At 37.1% G+C, this 21,149-nt stretch overlaps 1 protein-coding gene across 1 annotated transcript in view; it reads left to right on the forward strand.

Moving 5' to 3' along the window:
* Positions 1 to 18,333, forward strand: part of abcc4 (ATP-binding cassette, sub-family C (CFTR/MRP), member 4) — a 45,484-nt gene extending 27,151 nt beyond the window's left edge. The window contains exons 17-30 of the mRNA XM_056266961.1: positions 77 to 114; positions 2,668 to 2,771; positions 2,863 to 3,009; positions 6,580 to 6,659; positions 10,080 to 10,230; positions 10,370 to 10,489; positions 10,576 to 10,686; positions 11,475 to 11,575; positions 13,195 to 13,386; positions 13,468 to 13,713; positions 14,116 to 14,288; positions 14,382 to 14,487; positions 15,899 to 16,033; positions 17,962 to 18,333. Of these exons, the coding sequence (XP_056122936.1) occupies positions 77 to 114; positions 2,668 to 2,771; positions 2,863 to 3,009; positions 6,580 to 6,659; positions 10,080 to 10,230; positions 10,370 to 10,489; positions 10,576 to 10,686; positions 11,475 to 11,575; positions 13,195 to 13,386; positions 13,468 to 13,713; positions 14,116 to 14,288; positions 14,382 to 14,487; positions 15,899 to 16,033; positions 17,962 to 18,051 (1,794 nt within the window). The 3' untranslated portion in view covers positions 18,052 to 18,333. The remainder of the gene's footprint in view (positions 1 to 76; positions 115 to 2,667; positions 2,772 to 2,862; positions 3,010 to 6,579; positions 6,660 to 10,079; positions 10,231 to 10,369; positions 10,490 to 10,575; positions 10,687 to 11,474; positions 11,576 to 13,194; positions 13,387 to 13,467; positions 13,714 to 14,115; positions 14,289 to 14,381; positions 14,488 to 15,898; positions 16,034 to 17,961) is intronic.
* The last annotated feature ends 2,816 nt before the right edge of the window (positions 18,334 to 21,149 follow it).

Here is a 21,149-nt window from a genome sequence, read left to right on the forward strand (position 1 = left end):
TACGGCGGTTCAGAGTTATACACTGAATATCACTCGCACACAGAGATTCATGCTAATGCGGTTTTCTGCTCCATAGGTTTTTTATATCCTTCAGGACTGGTGGCTTTCATATTGGTGAGTGCTCTTTGCTGCTGAGCTATCATTTTTAAGCGCATTAATGTACTGTAAAGCATTTTCTCAACAAAAAATATATATATATTAATGCACACACACACACACACACACACACACACACATATATATATATATATATATATATATATATATATACTACAGTTTGGGTTAGCAAGATTTATATATATATATATATATATATATATATATATATATATATATATATATATATATATATATATATATATATATATTATTGAGCAAGGAACCATTAAAATAATCAAAAGTCATAGTAAAGACATTTATAATGTAACAAAATATTTCTATTTTAAATAAACTGTTCTTTTCAACTTTGTATTCATCAAATAATCCAGAAAACAATGCATCAATTTTCACAAAAATATTAAGCTACTCAACTTTTTTCATTGATGAAAATGAGAAATGTTTCATGAGCAACAAATCAGCATATTATCTCAGTGGATCTGAACTTTTTGACTTCAAGGCCATTCGTTGTCCACAACAATATTTGAAGCCTCACCCACACCCCCAATATGCAATACATGGATCAAGAGTGGCAGTGGCACTAAAGACTTTTACATTAACAAAATATTAACTTTTTTTTTTTTTTATTCCCCACAAGAAATGTTTCTTTAGCATAAAATCAGTATGTTAGAATGATTTATGAACGATCATGTTACCTGAGTAATGATGCTGAAAATTCAGCTTTGCATCACAGGAATAAATTACATATTAAAAAAATATATATTAAAATGGATTTTTTTTTTTAACATTTTAACTTTTACTGTATTTGTTATCAAATAAATGTAACCTGGCTGGGTAAGATTTTCAAAAACAAATATTATTATATTTTAACAAACGATAACCAATATGTTATATTCATTCAATTATATATCTTTTTCTTTGCACATTTTCAATTTAAAGTCTTGTTTGTGGCAGTCACTCTAAAATTGTTTGAAAAAGTATCTTCATAAATGTATATAGAATAATTAAATCAAAGTAGGCAAAAAATCTAAACCTAAAATGACCTTTCAATTCATTTTACTTAACCCTCCTGTTATGTGTAGATTTAAGTGGTGATCAAAATGCCCTCAGACATGAATCACAGATTATTTGTTAAACAACCTAAAGTGGTGCTTGATAGCTGGATGTGCAGAATGGATGTGGTGATGTTCTGGTTATTACTAGCCAGGCCCGCCGACAGGGGGGGACAAACGGGTCTGTTGTCCCGGGCCCAGGGTAGGGAGGGGGGCCCAGAACTGGGCCATCATTAAATTATGGAATAATTGTAAAAAAAAATAAAAAAAAATTGGCATATTTGTTGAAAAAATATCTAATATTTGAGTTACATAAAAGCTTTTTTATTCGTTTTCTTCCTAATTGTCCTTGAAATAGTGGTCAAGAACCCCCCCCCCCCAAAACAAAAATGGTTTGGCCACTGATCGAAATATGATGTTGTCATTTGATTTGAAGTTCAGTAGGCTAACGTTACGCTCAAAATGTCCGGTTAGCACAAGTCCGGTGCTCAGAAAAGAGAAGAAGAAAATAGAGTCCTTCGAGATGCCCTAAACAAATATTTTTTAAAAGGTGGTGACGGTGAAGCTGGAACTAACGTTAGTAAAGTCAACGTAGAGCAAGGTAAGAAACAGCGCAGCCAACGTTTATGAGTGTTGTCAAAGACCCGGCACTTCGGTACCAAGTCGGTACAAATTTCTTTTTAAACGTCACGCCACGGTACCAGGTTTTCTCAAACCCGGGATGCGCGTGCATGCCCAAAGCGCGTGCAGTTGCGTCCTCTTCATAAAAGCGCTGAGACATGGCGACCGGCGGTGCTGCTGCTGTGCTGGCTGTAAATCCACTTTTTGATAAGAAAGGAGGAAAGAGCCACATATGGAAATATTTTGGATATTAGCTCATAATAGCGACGCGACGCGCTCGTTTTTACAGGCGCGCCTAAGTTCATTGTTGCATAGCAACGACAGACGCCACGGGAGAGCAAACGCTTGTGGAAAGGAGAAAGCGGTGCGAACTGCGCTCTCCATGATGACGACGAGGAAGTATTAGCAAAGAATTCATTGATTTCTAGCCCTTGGATTAGCTTTACTACTATTTATGGAGATGAGAAATAAAAAGCCGGCTGAAATGCATCGTCATCATCGGTGAACAGATAATGGGTCAGATCCGAGTCTATTTTTGCTGTGCTGCTCATGCTTAAAAGTGAAAGCACACTTTTGATGGACAAAAAATAAATATGATTTCACACAAAAAGTGCCCAAAATGCACAGATTATGCATGTCTAGTGTGTTTTAACAAGAACTGGCTATGTCAGAAAAGAAAATGAAGACATTTATAGAAAATGCACCCATTTAAACGTGTTTTTATTATTCATTTTGGGTAAAAGTATATGGTGTTTTATAAAAAATAAAAAATAATCGTGGGGGGGCCCCATCTAAGATTATCTTGTCCCGGGCCCAGGCAAGACTCTCAGCTGGCCTGTTACTAGCTTCTGTAATGTCATTATTTTGTGATTGACAGGGCCACAGAGCAGGAGAAGCTGGACTCCACAAACGTCACTTTAACCAACGGCAATAATACGACTCAAACCCTCAACCTGGATTTCTATCTGGGCATCTATGCAGGTATGCTCATGATCGAGGTCAGCCACAGTACAAATGTAGACATGTTTCATATGTCTCCAAATCATGTATCTTTGCTTCTCTTCATCATCAGGCTTAACAGGAGCCACCATCATCTTCGGCTTCATGCGTGGTCTGATTATGTTTAACTGTCTGGTGAGATCAGCGGAGACATTACACAGCCGTATGTTCAACAGCATCCTGAAAACCCCGGTCCGTTTCTTTGACATCAACCCTATTGGTGAGTTCAAAAATAAGAATGACTTCGATATTATATTCCTGTGTCTGTTCATCAAGGTAGTTTGACAGGCAGTGTTGACAGTGGCCAACAGAGGGCAGCACATCCTGTGAAATGTCCTTCTTTCCTCTTTCTTAGTCTTACAAGCAATTTATCTGTTCTGTGCTGTTCTTGGAAAACCTCTGCTGATGTGCAGTTAAACTAAATCCCTCATACACAGACTCCATATATTATCTGTCAATAATATAGGGCTCAGAAGAAATACTGTGGTAGACCCTGGTACTTTGATACTAGATGAGGATGTTCATTATTAATGGATGATTGATTGATTCATTGTTATGAAGTAATTTGATTAAGATTACCAATTGTTATTTAATAGTCAGCTTGTAATTGTAAAGTGGACTCAACTTAACAGTGTTGGAGTATATTTACCTGTTTCTGTTCACTGCATGTGATAGTGAGTTAATATAAACATGTCAAAAGCACAGTTCATCTGTGTCACGCAGCTACACTCACCTGGAATCTCACCTGACCAGTATAGCTGTATTTTATCCATTGGATATGTACTGTGTGTTCTTATACACACTACCGTTCAAAAGTTTGCGTCAGTAATTTTTATTTGTTTTTGAGAGTCTCTTATGCTCAACGACACTGTATATTTGATCGACACTAAAAACAGTAATATTGTGAAATATTGTTACAATTTAAAACAACTATTTCCTAATTGAATATATTTTAAAATGTAATTTATTCCTGTGATCAAAGCTTAATTTTCAGCATCATTACTTCAGTCTTCAGTGTCACATGATCCTTCAGAAATCACTCTAATATGCTGATTTGGTGCTAAGAAACATTTCTGATTATTATTATCAATGTTAAATACATACAACAAACACGTGCTGCTTTTCCTCAGACAAGTTCACATCTGTTGATTCTTTTAAAAAGCAGCTGAAGACACTTTGATTTTGACAAGCTTTTAGTTGATTAGGCTTTTGTGTTTTAGGCTAAGTTTTGTTTTTAGCTCTGATAGTTTTATCTGTGTTTTATTGTTCTTTTATTTAAATTGTTTGTGATCAATCTGTGATAGGTGCTATATAAATAAAGTTTACTTACTTAAAAGAACAGCCTTTATTTAAAATAGAATTTAATGCATCCTTGCTGAATAAAAGTCTAAAAAAATATATTTTTTAACTAACTAACCAAACTTTTAAATGGTAGTTTACTTTTGACTTTAAATTTAAGTCATAATGTCCAACACATTTCATCATCCACAGGTCAAACGTTTTAATGAAGTTGTATGTGCATTTTAAATTTTTACTCTATGTAAATGTATACTCTGCATGCATAGTAATTAAAACATGGTGTTTGCAAACCTCCACATATTTTGTTTTATTAATGTTAATCATTAATTGTTCATTTTAATGACATTTAATTATATGAAAATCCCTCAAAATGTACATACCAACTACTGAATGATACCATTTTTATAAATATAACATATTGTTAGCATTGTACTCCAATAACACCTTGTTATTACCACTATACCTCTTTATAAAATAATATAGTTACTATGGTACTTTGTGGTATGTCTGTAAGTGTCTATTGCTTATTGGGTTTTCTTTTGTGCCCTGAAAATACCATGGTACATTTCCAAACGAACCATGTTACTGTAATCCCATGGTAAATTTTGCTACTTATTTGTTAGTGTCTGTTTTCCTTTCGTAAGGATTGTGACTATTGAATGTTTTTGCACTTATTTTGTGCACTGTCCAAAAATGTCTTTAATTTAGTGCTTCTGGGTACTGGATGACATTCATCTAGAAGCAGTCACAGTCTTTGAGGTGCACTTTGTCTGTTTTAAAGAGATTTCCAGACTTCCTCAGTGGAGGAGGAAAGTGTAAAGCTGTGTCTTCGATGTTTACCCTGGATGTCAGTGTTTACTCTGGAGTATTGTGTAAATGGCAGCGTCTGAGGCCTTTGCTCATGCAGTGAGGTACATTGACTGTGTTGAGTGTGAAGTGTTTGGATTGAGTGTGTGAAGTCAAACCTTCAGCTCTCACTGGCTGTTTTGCCTGCCCTGTTCCTCTTGCTCGTATCTATAGAAAATAATGCTCTGCATTGATAAGTCATAAAGCATTATTAGGACAATCTGAGCTGATGGTTTTTATTGCACCTTATTTGCTATAACATTTCACCTATACAGTAATTAATGAAATTATTTGGAGATACCATTAAAACTTGCTTTGTTGGAACAACTATCATTATGAAGACATTCCAGAGGCGTAATGATTTTTTTGCTTTATCCGGAATACAGTAATATTGTGAAATATTATTACAATTTAAAATAAAGGGTTTCTATTTTAATATAATTAAAAATGTAATTTATTCCTGTGATGGTAAAGCTGAATTTTCAGTATCATTACTCCAGTCTTCAGTGTCACATGATCCTTCAGAAATCATTCTGATATGCTGATTTTATGCTCAAGAAACATTGGATAAATTATCAATGTACAAATGCATCAGTGTATTAGAATGACCGTTGTGCTAGATACTGGTGGTATCCTGCTATGACCAGTATAGTGTAGTTTCTTCTCACCTTCTAAAGAGCAAACAGCAGACCTGGGTTCTGTCATCGTGGTCTCCTTATCGGGGTGTTACTGTTGATAACATGAGCAAAAGAGCATTTACAAGTCTCAAAAGTCTAATAGATAGTTTTTATGACTGCTGAAGAGTCAGTTGGAGCCCTTTTCCCTGATCCTGTTATCAGCAGCGCACACACGAGGCGCAATTACTGCGAGATGCACTCATAGAAATCACATTTAGAAAAGCTTTTATGGTTGGAATAAGCTTGTGTTGTGGATTAATTGCCACAACTACTGTAACCTGTGTCTCTACGTTCTAGCCTTTATCGTTTATAATCTATGGTCTCTGGTAATAAAGCATGGTTAGCACTAGTGGGTGTTTATGTCTGTCAGTTCTTTGGAACTTTTAATCTCAGCATAATTAGCTGTTAACATTTCTGACAAATGACAAATAGGTATCCAGCATAGTGCCATTGTTGATTGAGCTCTCCTTTGTTTGCATTATTTGTTTAATCTGTCATTTATTATCCTTTCAGCGATTCAAAGCGTAGGCCTTTACAGCCAGTATTATCATAACCAGTTAGATAAGTAAAGGGCATTGTGGGATTGTTATTGATAAAAGATAAAAAATAAAAAGTGGAAATGCTGACAGTGACATACTGGGCAAACATTTCTGTTGCATTATTTTAATTAGTGGTGCTTTCATTACTATTACTGGTTCAATGACAAAAGAGTGTCATGACTTCGATTCGACAAAGCTTATTCAAATATTAACAAGCAATAAAGCAGTTTTGTTAATCGTATTATTCTATTTGTCACTTTCTAAGAAATAACAATAGAAGATTATGCTTAGAAGATTTTATATTCAAGTATTTCATTTTATAATGAGGCTTTTTTTTCTTGATGTCCTTCTTCATGCTGTCCTGTCTAGCTCATTGGATGTTCTGGAAGCAGTTGTGTTTGCTAAATGTTTTTTCTCTTTTCATTTCAGGAAGAATCCTCAACCGGTTCTCCAAAGACATTGGCCACCTTGATTCCTTACTTCCCTGGACATTTGTGGATTTTATCCAGGTTTGCTATTGCTTGGTTTGCAAGTTTTGTAGTTGAGTGTCTGTTAAACACTGTATAATTTGCACACTGGTAACGTGGCTATATTAGAGCACCCATCACTTGTGGCCATACGCATTATTATTCGCTCTGGTAAACCAAGTGTTGTAGTCTAACAACATATTGTGGCTTTTCCCCTGGCAAATGACAATGTGGTCAATGCGTGGGTGACAGGCGTCACTTTATGTGCTCAGAGCGCTATTGTCTGAAGCTTGACAGACTGAGTGGAAGTACAATAGTCTTTCTTTTAAGGAGCTTTTCATTGTGTGGGGCAGCAGAATCTTTCTTGGTCTCTCTCAGGATGAGAAAACTCTGCAGTCACTTAGCCTTTCCCACAGTCCTCTCTCACTATTGGTTCCCTTTAGTGTGACAGCAAAGTCAGCATGCATTGTTGAATACTTCCTAAAGAATAGCATACCACTATCCTGCTTGTACTATTTCCCCAGTGTTGGTGCCTTCAAGTCGGAATGATACATACTTACAAGATACCAGTGACATAATCAGCAGTGGGGAAACTTTGACTTTGAGATTGACACGTAGTTTAAGGAATCGCGAAGGAAGTTTGTTTGGTGAAAGTGAAGATGAAAGAAACTAGTAAAAAATCACTTTAAAAAAGTCGATTTTGAACCCAATTTGTATTGTTACAATGTCGGTAGTAGTATGTAAATGAATAATGTTTACTCTTTCTCTCTCTTACTTGAGCCTTGAAATTCCTGTTTATTTTTCTTTAAAAGTCTGTTGGATGTTGCAAAACGTGTTATTCGTCTGACTTTTGTCAGCTCCAGGGCTTCTATGAAAACTACAGCTTGAGTAGGGATACAAAAATGCAGAAGTACATAGACAGCCAGATCGACTGAGGGTTATTAACAAAACAGTTGTTGCAAGAGTAGGTTTTTCACTGAAAATTGTATCGCACTTTGTCAACATTGTATACAACATTATGGTACAAATGGAACCCTATGGCAACAGCTTTTTTACCTGTACGCGACAGCGTTTTACTTTGCCGGGGTTGAGCGGAACTGACAGAACGGCAGTGTCTTTCTGGTTTTTTCTTCCTGTGTTTTGCCTAAAACAGTGTTCGTTGTCATCCAGTTTGAAATGTTGACTACAAACATGGAGGTTTTTCCAATTTTCTGCCACAGAGTTCTCTTCATGTTTACGTATTCACATGTCTGGAATTCACTTCCTACAATGCACTGGATCCTTCACTGGAAACCGAAAATAACTCACTCCCACTAAATGTTTACTCTTTGAATTCTTGCGCCCGGTAACACTACAAGTCGACACCATTATGACTAAGATTTCCTACTAAAGCAAGTCGACACCATTATGACTAAGATGTCCTACTTAAGCAAGGCGATTTTTGACTGGTCAGGTGTATCCATAGCAGATTATGGCAGGGAATGGCCTTGGATGGCAACATGCTCAGTGCATTATGGCCCGGGTGTTGAATTTTTATTACCTGTTAGAGAAAAGAGGCTGTTGTCCTCCCTTTTGCCAGTTTTCTTTAGTCGGTTAGCACTGATTTTAATTTTTTTGACTTTCTAATTACAGTTTCCGAAATAGAAAATCGTAAATAGGAAATTCCCAGAAGTATTGCAGCAAATATATACTGTGTGGTTCTCATCTTTTTGACTCCGTGGTACAAAATCTGGTACATTTGATGTAATGACTCTTTTTTTTTTTTTTTTTTTTTTTTTTTTTTTTTTTTTACAATTTTAATCTACGGGCATTCCTAGTTTCTGAATATTTCAATTTCAAGATTCCAGAAGTTTTAAGAGCTGAATGTTGTTCAATGGTCCCACTCTTTTTAATGAATTGCAAGACTTTTCCAGTCGTTCGTGATTAACTGGATAGGAATTAAAGATCCTTACTCAAGATGTCGCACTTTAAACTCTTTCCCCGCCAGCGTTTTGGAAAAAAGTTGCTAGCCAGCACCAGCGTTTTTGATCATTTTCACAAAAGTTTCATTGCCCCTGGAATATTGCATTTTCAGATATTCATACAACAAAATATGTCAAAAGAAAGAACAGAACCTCTGATTTTACAAAAAACTCGTTTTATTCTAGCTTTATGCATTTTTTTAATCAACACTTGAATGTGGGTAAGTTTCTTAAAAAAAGCAACATTTTGAGCAAAAAGCTGAGAAAAACGCATTTTTCTTAAAGACTACATCCAGATTGGATTCAGAACGATGATCAAAAAATGGATGGAGTAGATCGAGTCCATCAACACCCCCAAAGCTTCACTGTCCTATAGCTCGTCCTGTGTCGACATTTAATTCAGTAACGTGTTAAATGTTGATGATCACGTTATTTGATCTATGCCTCTGCTTGGATATGTTATTGCTTGTTCCTGCATCTTCTTCAACTGTGTTTTGATCTGGAGATTCAGTACACTTTCAGAAGATGTGTAATAGCGCCCCCTACCGTATAACAGTGAAAACACGGAAAGATGGAAAATTCACTCAATGGCGGGGAAAGAGTTAAACTACCTCACCTATCAATTTTTTCCAAGGCCATGAGAATCGTGGTGGTGGTTCTATTAAAAAAAAAGTTTTTGAGGTTAATTAAAAATACTTTTAGCTTATATTAATACTTGTTTTTCTTATTTTAAGGACAACTTTGAAGTTTTCGGCTTGCTGAGGCCCCGTAGTGGGCCCTGGCCCCTGTATTGAGAACCACTAGTATACATATTGTATAGACACCCCCACTGGATGCCACTTACTTAATTAAACATGCAACATGATGAGGGCATGTGTCAGCAGCAATGCATAATACTTTTTGGAATTGTTGTAGTTACATAATTTATACAGTTTCACATACTATTTTTGTGAAATAGTAGGCATACATTGTATAGTGCACAGTATTCTCATATTCCATACTGAACATGACAACGCTGGCATTTTGACCAAAGCGGTTTCTTTAAACAGTTTTAAACAGAGAGATCTCACTCTGACGTTATTGTGGATCTTCTATGTGGCAAGTCCCAAAAGCACAAGCACAGTAATGCTTTTATCAGTTTGTATTCTGCCATAGTCTGTGATCATTCCCACACTAACCTTAAGTTGTTAACATGGTTGCAGGGATTATGGGTAATTTGAGTGCGATCTCACTCGGAAAGTGTCCAGTCATGCTGTCATGGCAGCCTCACTGTTGTTCTTCCGTGTTCTTTGATACAGTTTGTGGTCAAAAGTAGCAGCCAAAACCACAAAGTGCTTTTAATGAGCCAGCAGTCAACCGCCGTGACGCAGTGTTTCTACAGCTCTCTTCCCATTTGGAACACTTTATACTTTATTTTACTGTATTTGTTATAAATGAAATGTATTTGTTTCAATTTTTGTTATGTATATATCTCCCTTTTTCATGCCCTTTTGCACTCTAGGTGTTTCTTCAAATCATCGGAGTCATTGCTGTGGCTGCTTCAGTCATCCCTTGGATTCTGATTCCTGTGCTGCCCCTATTAATATGCTTCCTGTTTCTACGCCGCTACTTCCTGCGGACATCTCGAGACGTTAAGCGCATTGAATCCACTAGTAAGCATCTTCGAATGTCTTCTGTCAAATCTGAGAATAATATCGTCTTCGGTGATGTTTCTTCAGAGCGTCTTTGTTGTTTGTCCTGTACGTTTAGTCGGTCTGATGTTGATGACTCTGTGTATTTGCGTTCCTACAGCTCGAAGTCCTGTATTCTCCCATCTGTCTTCCTCACTGCAAGGCCTCTGGACCATTCGTGCCTTTAAAGCCGAGGAAAGGTTTCAGCAATCGTTTGATGCCCATCAAGACCTGCACTCAGGTTAGTAAAGGTGTCGGTCACTTACAGGACTCAGATTAGCTCTTACCTTGTAAGAGTGTTGTTAAAAATGTTGTGTACTCCTACAGAGGCCTGGTTCTTGTTCTTGGCCACTTCACGCTGGTTTGCAGTGCGGTTGGATGGAATGTGTTCTGTGTTTGTGACCATCACAGCCTTTGGATGTCTTCTTCTTAAAGACAGTAAGAAATCCAGATCAAAGCATCCACACTACACACCAAAACACAATTCTCTTTGTTCATGGTGGCAGGGCACTGAGTCTTGAGTAATGGGACAACACAAGCTGCACAACTAGGGGGAGAAATATTATAAATATTATGCATTTCATAAATATCTAATGGTATTGACATAAAGTAGCTGTTTAATTTCAGAAATCTTCACACTTTCATTTATATTTAAATACTCATTGTTTATATAAAAAGTATCTTTGTTTCCACAAAAATATTAACCAGCAAAACTGTTTTCATTGTTGATGATAATAAAACAAATTCTTGAGCATCAAATCAGCATATTAGAATGATTTCTGAAGCATCATGTGACAATGAAGACTGGAGTAATGATGCTGAAAATTCAGCTTTGCATCACAGGAATAAATTACATGTTAAAATGTATTAACATAGAAAACTGAAATATTATTACAATTTAAAATAAAAGTTTTTACAATAAATAAGAGCATAAGAGCCCAAATTTGAGTGTATATATGTTTATACGTTCATACATTTATTATATATGAAGTGAAAATGTTATGTGGGACGTCCCGTGTCTCAAGAATTAATGATCTTTGATGCTCATATAGCCTCCAATTACCAACTTTCATTGAAAATGAATTTAGTGGCAACATCTTTTTTTCCTAGGATTAATGTCAACTGTTTCAAACTTCAAACTGTTTATGGTACCCAACTGTACCAGCTGAATCTCTTTTTTGAGACCAGTTTGTGAATGAAGTGTTGATCATGTCTGATTCTCACAGGTATGAAGGCGGGAGATGTGGGATTGGCCTTGTCTTATGCAGTCACCCTTATGGGAATGTTCCAGTGGGGCGTTAGACAGAGTGCCGAGGTGGAGAACATGGTAAGAACCTTGAAATATTTGAATTTACTGAAATATCCATTTCATGAAACAGTAATATATAGTCTTTAGATATGCTCACCAAGCCATTTATTTGATCAAATCTGTAAAAACAGTAATATTGCAAAATATTACTGCAATTCAAAATCACTGTTTTCTATTAATACATTTAAAATGTAATGTATTCCTGCGATGCAAAGCTGAATTTTCAGCATCATTACTCAATTTACATCATTGCAGTTTTTTGTGTCACATGATCCTTCAGAAATCATTCCAATATGCTGATTTTATGCTCAAGCAACATTTATTGTGAAAAAAAAAGTTTTGAAATAGAAATATTTTGTAACAATGTAAAAGTCTTTACTGCCACTCTTGATCAATTTATTGCATAATTTGCTGGATAAAATCAAAATCTTATTGACCCAAAAACCTTTGATTGGTAAATCAAATAATCATCCTCAACTACTGTTCATAATTATTTAGACTTTTAAGAAACTCTCAATTATGGTATTTCTGACCTGAAATCAGCTGTCAATTGTATGCTTGTTTTATTTAGTAACACAGAGTACTGAAAATACTGTTGTAATAGGAGCATTGCAATGTTAGCTTAGCAACATTGCAATGCTCCTCAATCGGGAGTGCTATTTCTGTGATGTACATGAGTTGCTTTTTTATATGGTGCATTTCAACTCAGTTATGAAGTACCTTGCGGGTTGATGCTGATGGTAAGAATGCTGTCTTTGGCCCTGTTTACTCCTGGTGCATTTTGGTCGATCGGATCACAAGTAAAGAGGGAGACACATTCCTGTTTACACCTTGTGTTTTAATCCGTCTCTTTTGTCCACTTTCAACCACTTCTGTCCTGATTTCTTCGAGGGGAGGGTCCATAGGCGGGTAAATGTATGGGCTTTTTCAGATCTTTCAATCTAATGGACAAAATAAACTCCCGCAATTTACATATGAACACCCCCGGAGACGACTGAAAAACATAAGGAGACTAGCAGCTTTCGTTTCTGCTCTGAGAGCCGCAAGATGACGCCGAACGCTGTGAGTGTGTGTTAGAAATCAGGAATGGTGAGAGAACATTGTGCTTGGTACGTTTTTCATCTTCAAATCAAACTTGGGTCTTCAGCCGACAAAGTTTAAATCCTTTCTGTCTAGAGCGCTTCCCTTAATGTTTATGCATTAGGTTAGTAGGCGGAGAGTAGACGGTCTTTTGTGGCTGTTCGAACTCATTCGACCACATGAGCGTTTACACTACGAATCAATCCGGTCTAATGCGTTTTCGACTCTGAAAGTGGACAAGCTCAAAACATTTTAGACCCCGTTTACAGGGTTTGTGACTTGTGATCCGATCGACCAAAACGCATATTAATACCAGGTGTAAACAGGGCCTTAGAAGGTAGCTCAACCAGAATTTTTTTTTTTTTTTTTTTTTTAAGAAATATACGTCTTTCTTGTTCGGTTCCAAGCGATCTTTCCAAGCTTTAAAAATTTTTATTGGGTAGAAATTGTGGGTGGGTCAAATATTGTGGACAATGAGGAGCTTTAAGATCATAAAGGTTGAGATCCACTGTGTGTATATTTATATAAATTGATTTGCTTTCTGAATGTCCTTCTAGATGACGTCAGTGGAGAGAGTGTTAGAGTACACAGAGCTAGAAAGTGAAGCACCTTGGGAAACCCAAAAACGCCCCCCTCCCGAATGGCCAAATCGGGGCCTTATAACCTTCGACAAGGTCAACTTCTCTTACAGTTCTGATGGACCCGTCATCCTCAAAAACATCTCCGCCATGTTCAGACCTAGAGAGAAGGTGAGTCCAGCACCAGCTCCATATCATCATATGAGTCTGTCAGGACGTTTGCACTGATGTTTTCTGCTCTGCATTGATCAGGTTGGAATCGTTGGGCGGACCGGTGCCGGGAAAAGTTCCCTGATTTCAGCACTGTTCCGTCTGATGGAGCCAGAAGGTAAAATCTTCGTGGACGGAGTGTTGACCTCGGAGATCGGCCTGCACGACCTCCGTCAGAAGATGTCAATCATCCCGCAGGACCCCGTACTGTTCACAGGAACCATGAGGAAGAACCTAGACCCCTTCGGCCAGCACTCAGACCAGGACTTGTGGAACTCTCTGGAAGAGGTGAACATGCACACACTCACTGTAATAGAGAGCTGCAGGGATGACAGGTTTTTTGTAGGCCAAAAACTGAAAACGAGTTAACATTTTAGCACTTCCGATTCCATTCCGGGTGCTTCAAGTAAGAGTTTAAGTCAAAGGGGTTCGGCAAACCAAACATTTCGGAATCTCTGACGTACACCACTCGCTATTTCAGTCTGTATGTTTTAAAGAGGCACAAAAAATGCGGGCACTGTGTTGCGGACAGATTTGTTCCTTCACTGTTTAATCTTACCACAAATGTGACATTTATATTGAGCCATTTTCCAATGTGACCTTTTACCCCAGTAGATTTACATTACGATTATAGATGTAATGCAGTTAATAAGTGATCTCTGACTTATGGCATATGCGGTCTGCTCAAAGGTCCAGCTGAAGGCTGCTGTGGAGGAATTGCCTAGTAAGCTCGAGACAGAACTGGCTGAGTCCGGATCAAACTTCAGCGTGGGCCAACGACAACTCGTCTGTCTAGCTAGAGCCATTCTGAGGAAGAACCGTATTCTCATCATTGATGAGGCCACTGCAAATGTAGACCCTCGGTGAGTCCTTTACCTGGTGACCTGAGGTCCTTTATAAACCAATAAAGCCACTCTGAGAGCTACAGCTTTGAATGTATGTTATGTGCTCTACAGGACAGACGAGCTGATCCAGAAAACCATCCGGGAAAAGTTCAAGGAATGCACCGTCCTCACCATCGCACACAGACTCAACACTATCATAGACAGTGACCGCATCCTGGTGAGTGCAGAGATGGAGAACTCTATCACAATGCATTTGATCCATTATGACCTAGAAGAGATGCATAAGAAATGCATAGTTTAGTGTAAAAAAAATGCATAGTGTACAGAAATCAAACATTGCAAATGAGCCAAGACTATTTAATTTCTTTCATAAAAAAAAAAAAAAGTTGACACCTTTTACAGTAGGGTCCATTTTACTCGAGCATCAACTGATGCTTTACATATGATGTTATGCAAACTTTTTGTTTTTTTATTTTGTTAGATTTGCCTCAAAAAAATACTTTTTGAGGCAAAAAATATTTTTTTAGTCTCTGGTGCTGAATTTTGTTTATAATCATAAACATTCATGCCAATTGATGAACCGTTGCAACATGAAACATGTATCATCTTTTATCTGAAAGTGAAAGATTATCCCAATAAACTGAATATGTTTCATTTGAAAATATTCCAGAGTAATATCAGTGTTGTTTTGTTAGAAAATGAACATGTAGGTTTCATAAATTTAGACAGTTTTTGAGCAGTCATGATTTTGAAGTTAACGCTGGTAATTCTGCGATTGTTCTTAGAAAATGTCCAATATTCAGAATTCATATTTGAATATATCATATGGAATTTATGCAATTCAAATTTGTAATTTCTCAATTGCTTAATTACAAGAATTAAAAAGGGGTAAATGTAGTAAATAACGTGGTAATAACACTAACATTCAAAACTGATTTTTTTTTAGAAGTTGTTATTCAGAAGTGGAATGGTTTCAATTGAAAAATATTATTTATATATATAAATATTATATATTTAATATTAAAATTATTAAATAAGTTATGAAAATCATATGCAGATTTTGAACGGATTATAGTGAAAATAATGAAAATTAATGAAGAAAAATTTCTCACCCTCATATCTTTCTAAACCAGCATAGTTCTTCCATGAAATTCATGTTTTCGTCCTGCTTTTTTTTCTTTCTTTTTTTTTTGCTACGTATGTGTTTATTGGAACCTACATAACCTGGAGCTAATAAGCTGGGGGAAAAAAGGCAAAAAAGCACCATGAGAATAGCATTAAATACCTCGAATACTGTAATTTTTATGTATGCTGGATATTATATGAACGGTTTAAAACTGTTTTAAGTCTTACAAGCATTAAATGCACATATCACAATAGCATTTTCTTCATTTTGAGTTTGGACATGATGAAAGTAGTCACTTGAGTCAATAGACTAACTCATGACTGACCTTTGAGTCCTTTTTCTTTGATTCATTAAAAAGAACCAGATCATAAGAGTCATTCATTCATGAATCGAACTACAGTTACGGGATCCTAATGTCACAAATCATTATTTTTAAATGGAACCAGATTTGGAAAAGTACCGGTTCTCAATCCTAAAAGGGAACTGTTTATTTTTCTCTCAGGTTCTGGATGCAGGTCGGATCCACGAGTATGACGCCCCCCACGTCCTCCTACAGAACCAGAACGGGATCTTGTTCAAGATGGTGCAGCAGACGGGCAAGGCAGAGGCCTCCTCGCTCCTCCAGACCGCCAAACAGGTGAGCAGATCACCGCATGTCCACAGGAGCGCATCAGTTTAATACCGATGTGAAGTCTCCCGTCCATGTCGCCCTGTCCCATCGCCAAATATGTGCCACATGTACCTGAGCCAGAAACCCACAATACGCCGTGTTTCAAAGAGCCCAGGCCTTTGTGCTGTCAGTCAGTATTAGTTTCCCCCTCCTCAGCGGCATGTTGTTCTCCCTTCGGATCGGGTTCCTCTCCACCTCGTTCAGCCGGTGAGCTCATTCTCTGTGCCGGCCCCTCTGGAGCTGACCGCCGGGGCTTTCAAGCACACATCCACCTGATATTAGACCACTCCGCCTTTGTGCACTCTGAATGCCGGCTCAATTGAGAGTATATCTGATAGTGTGGCCAACTGTTTGTCGGCCATGCTTTGTGTTGTTGGGACTTTTCTCGGTGTATCTGCGGGGGGTGTGGGTCGGAACACCAGGTGCTTTTTCTTCTTTTTGTCTTTACGCTCATTGTTAGCCATGGGTGCTTTTAAATACAATGAGAGGTTTTGATTACTGCATAATAATGATATTAAATAAGGGGGGATTTTTACTTCCATTCAGCCTCCTGTGTTCCGTCCCCTGTGTTTAGGAAAGCATTGTCAGGGAAGGTTTGGGAAAAGAGTGACGCCTTTCATCCCTTTCCAGGTCTCATTAAAAGGTCACATACACAGTGCTGGGTAGATGACTTACAAATTGTAGTGCGTTGCAGATTGAAAATGGCATGATGAAAATTGTAGAAATGGAATCGGTTACATTACACATTTTAGGTAATGTATTCTGACTACTTTTAGATTATTTTGGATTAGTGATGTCAAATCGATTTAATCATGATTAACCACATCTAACGAAAGTACATACCGGTATATATATATATATATATATATATATATATATACACACACACACATTTCTAGGGTGACTTGTACCATTCTGTCCAGGGACTACAGATGAGAAATAGCCTTTGGCTAATTCTGGCACATTATAGAAATGTTTTATTAATGTCCAATGTCCCTGTTAACTAAACGCATAAAAATATTTGTACACACACATATAATATATATATATATATATATATATATATATATATATATATATATGTAAACAAAAACGTTTATGTTAGATGCAATTAATCGCTTTGACATCTCTACTTTTGACCCAACTCATATATCAAACTGATTTAAATAGGACAATTTTATTGATACCATATTGATATAAAAATGTAAAGATAAAGAAAATATATTACATTTCTATAGTTTGTGAAGTGCAGGGGGTTAGTGAGATAAAGTTAATACATAATTAAATCATTAAAATGTCGAATTTAAAGTAAATCAAAACAAATCAACACATTAAAAAATATTAAATATTTTATTTGATCACCTGCATGTGACCATTAATCGACATCAGAGAACCGTGAATATGCGGATGTGTTAAATTTACTTGAATATATTAGCTGTAAAGGGCTGCGACTGACAATTTTGGGGAATAACGGCATTACATGTTAGTATGCCATGATTTTGTGTATTTTAATGTGGTAGAAAGAGAAAAGCCTTCCAAAGACATAATGAGTAATTTAACCATGTATTACCGAGTAATAACTCGAAGAATAATTCAAATATGCTCAGGGTTTGATCAGATATGCAATAGAGGAAACGCTCCTTAAATATGAAATGATTTCTGTAAATTCAGTGTTCAAGTGCTGTTGCCTCTGTACTAGTGGCTTGTGTGTGCAATTCAACAAATCGAGAAGACTTTACCAACATATATAAGTGATGAGCTTTTTTAAAAAGAAAAATTGAAAAGATAAAAAATCAATAAAAATGTATTCCGTTTTCAAATTCTCTTAATCGGTTACTGCCCAGCGCTGCATATACGTCACACTAACCGCGTCCTGTCTCTCTTCTGGTTTCCAGGCTTACATGAACCGCAGTCCGGCCCACCAGCTCAACGGTTTCGCCACCACTGGAGATGGCAGCTTGGTAATCTTCGAGACTGCCCTATAACAGCCTGGAAAGTGGATGATGTACACGGGGCACGGCTATCCCAGCATCCTCAGCTTCTGCGGAAGGCAACAGCCACGAGTTCTGCCTCCCTCACCGAGCGGAGCAGGAGACGCGCACACACGCCAACATCTCCAGAGAGGACAGGCTGCGGTCACACGAGAGGAAGCACCAATTCAACTCTACACCAGCGGTCTGATTTCTCCAGTATGATAGCACTTATACACTGTATATTATGATTATGAATATGTGCCTTAATGTGTAAGTATAGTACAGGACTGCTATGGGCCTTTGCTCAAATGAAACACTATACTATGATCTAGACTAATTTAGTTTTACCGGTGCCTTCATACTCCATGATCCTTAAAAAGCTGCTGATTCTGACTACACGAATAAGGCCTTCTGAACATTAAGACAACTCTGTACTTAAAAGAGTCAGGTTTAAAAGCAGCATCTGTTTTATTTGTATTATTATTATATTGTATATATATTGTATTATTACACTCCATTTGCCTTAATCAAAAACAATAAACACTTTGTAGAGACAGGTTAGAGATAAACACATTGGCTGGAAAACAATCTTTCTGAAAAGTTTTTTTTTTTTTTTTTATAGAATATAAAGACAGTTCTTGTGCAATACGAAAAAGACTGAACTGTTATGTTTTTGTTTAATATCCCCTTTAAATGTAATGATGTCCCTGATTCTTTTGAACTTTAAAAAAATTATTTTATTTTTATACATTTCTTTGTGTGAATTTGGAACTGTGAGAATGAAAGGGATGTTGAGTGACTGCGATGTACAAACACCAGTGTAATTTAATGGCAGTTATTCCTTTGCTGCTTTTTTTTTCTTATGTTTTGTCATTTTATGCTTTCATTTGTCTTTTCTTTCATTGAGCGGTAAAGAGAGAGAAAGTTGTAGTACCAGCCAAAAAGATTTTTGTGGAATCCAGTTTAGCCCAAAAGCTTTATTTAAATGAAACCACTGATTTCAGTGTTTTATAACTTCTTGGTTATTTGCACAAGAATTAAGTTAAATGTTTGTTGTCAAATACCATCGGGGACTGTTCCATTTAAACTGACAACATGGTTTCTGCTGGTTAAAGAATCAGTGTTTGCGGTTCAAAAGTTGCAGTAATGTTCAAATTTGTGTTTGAAATTGTCATATCAGATTCTTGTATTTGGATTAAACCACTTGGTATCACACAAAACATGTTTTTGTATTCACTCTGCAATCATTTTCTTAAATTGGTGTTTGTGTTTTGATTGGTATTTTTATTTTATTTTGTTGTATGGTTAGCAGGAGCTAACGGGGGTCATGCTAACCAGCCAAAAACATGCAGCTTGAGTTGCGCTGGTAGTATGAATACAGCTTTTTAGGGAATTTATGTACAGATCAGGGGCAGTGCTGGGTGGAGTACAGAATGTAGTCCATTACTGACTACAAATTACACGATAAAAATTGTTGTTAGTAATGCAAGGTTAATCTAGGCTACATTACACATTTTAAGAAATACAATCTGCATTGTAAAAAGTGATCAGTTGACTTAACAAAAAAGAGAGTGAGGAAACTCGAAAATTAACTTCACGCGTAATTGGAAAAATTAAGTTTCGTGGAATTGTCAAGTTCACATAACTTAATTTTCTCAATTACGCATGGGTTTCCTCACTTTTGTTAAAGGAGAACTCCAGCGCAAAATGAACCTTTGGTCTAATTACACATTGTTACCTAGTCAACCGTTATCTGAGATTTGTTTTCATGATTATCGAATGTAAATAGTTTTATCTCTAAAAACAGTTTAGCCTTTAAAGCTAGTATAACGCTAGTATATTGGGCATAGTGTAATGACAAATAAAAATCGCTTGTTAATACCACTAACAAGGCTCAAAATAGCCCCACACTAGCACGGTAGCATAATGAGGGTCCCTACCTTCAAACCGAAGGATTGAGAACTTTGTCAGTGTCCAGACAGTTTAATAAGAAGATATTTTATACATACAGTCAACTTCGCGTATACAGGCAGAAGCCATCTTTGAAAAACAGTCTCTACCAGTCGATCTACGAACGCCGATCCAAGCCTGCTGTTCGCGCTCACCTTATCACAACTTATAGCTCGTTCACATCTCACCAGCGCACTTGGATCGGCAGTGAGCACAGCTGGAGCTACATGTGCAAAACAGTCTGCACTACCAACAGTCACATGAGCTAAACAGTTCACCTGCAGAACTCATTCCAAGCAACACAACTCTTAAAGGGGTCATATAATGGTACATGCACTTTTACAAGTTGATTGTACTGAAATGTGTGTTGGCAGTGCCTGTACACAACCATCATAAAATGATAAAAATCCATCCAGTGTTTTTGTTTTAATCTCCTTATGTTTTCCCCTGCCTCAAATTGAGCCGTTCGGTTTTGTGACGTCACACGCTCGGAAGCCCCTCCCACGATTGTTGATTGACAGCATCGTTTCAACACAGACCCGCCCTCGCTCGTGAGAGCTGTCAATCATAGTCTGCGCGATATGCTGGAGCACTGTCTATGAGCAGAATGGCGTCTAAGCGATTGTGGTGTTCTGTTCTTGGGTGTAATAACGAACACAGCAGTCATTTTAATGTTCCTAAATCCGAACCACTGAAGACGCAGTGGCTGAGTTTGTTTTCGAAGGGAATATTCCCCACGAGCAACGTCAATGCTCTCATGTTTGCGCGAATCATTTCTCACCAGACTGCTTTATAAAGGAGGGTCAGTATAAAGCTGGTTTTGCTAAGAAGCTGCTCATGAAAAAAGGATCTGTACCAGCTATTCGTGTTCCTGCTGAACCTCCAGAACAACTGAAGTGAGTGTAACGTTTTATTAAACTTTATATTAATATTTATATTAATCTTTGCAAATCGCTAGCTGCACGCTTCACAATGAATGCGTCTAAGGTTTACACTTAGGGTACATTACGGCATGTTTTCTATGTATGATGTTCTCAATATAATTCATAATCCCACGTTTATACTGAACAACGCGTTATGGTTATTGTGTTATTATGTTACAAACGGTGTACGCACAGAACAGAGAGGCGGGGTGAGCAAAGCTCATGATCATTTAAAGT

The sequence above is a fragment of the Rhinichthys klamathensis genome, unplaced genomic scaffold, assembly GCF_029890125.1.
Source record: "Rhinichthys klamathensis goyatoka isolate OS25496 unplaced genomic scaffold, OSU_Roscu_1.1 h1tg000254l_1, whole genome shotgun sequence".
Classification (NCBI taxonomy): domain Eukaryota; kingdom Metazoa; phylum Chordata; class Actinopteri; order Cypriniformes; family Leuciscidae; genus Rhinichthys; species Rhinichthys klamathensis.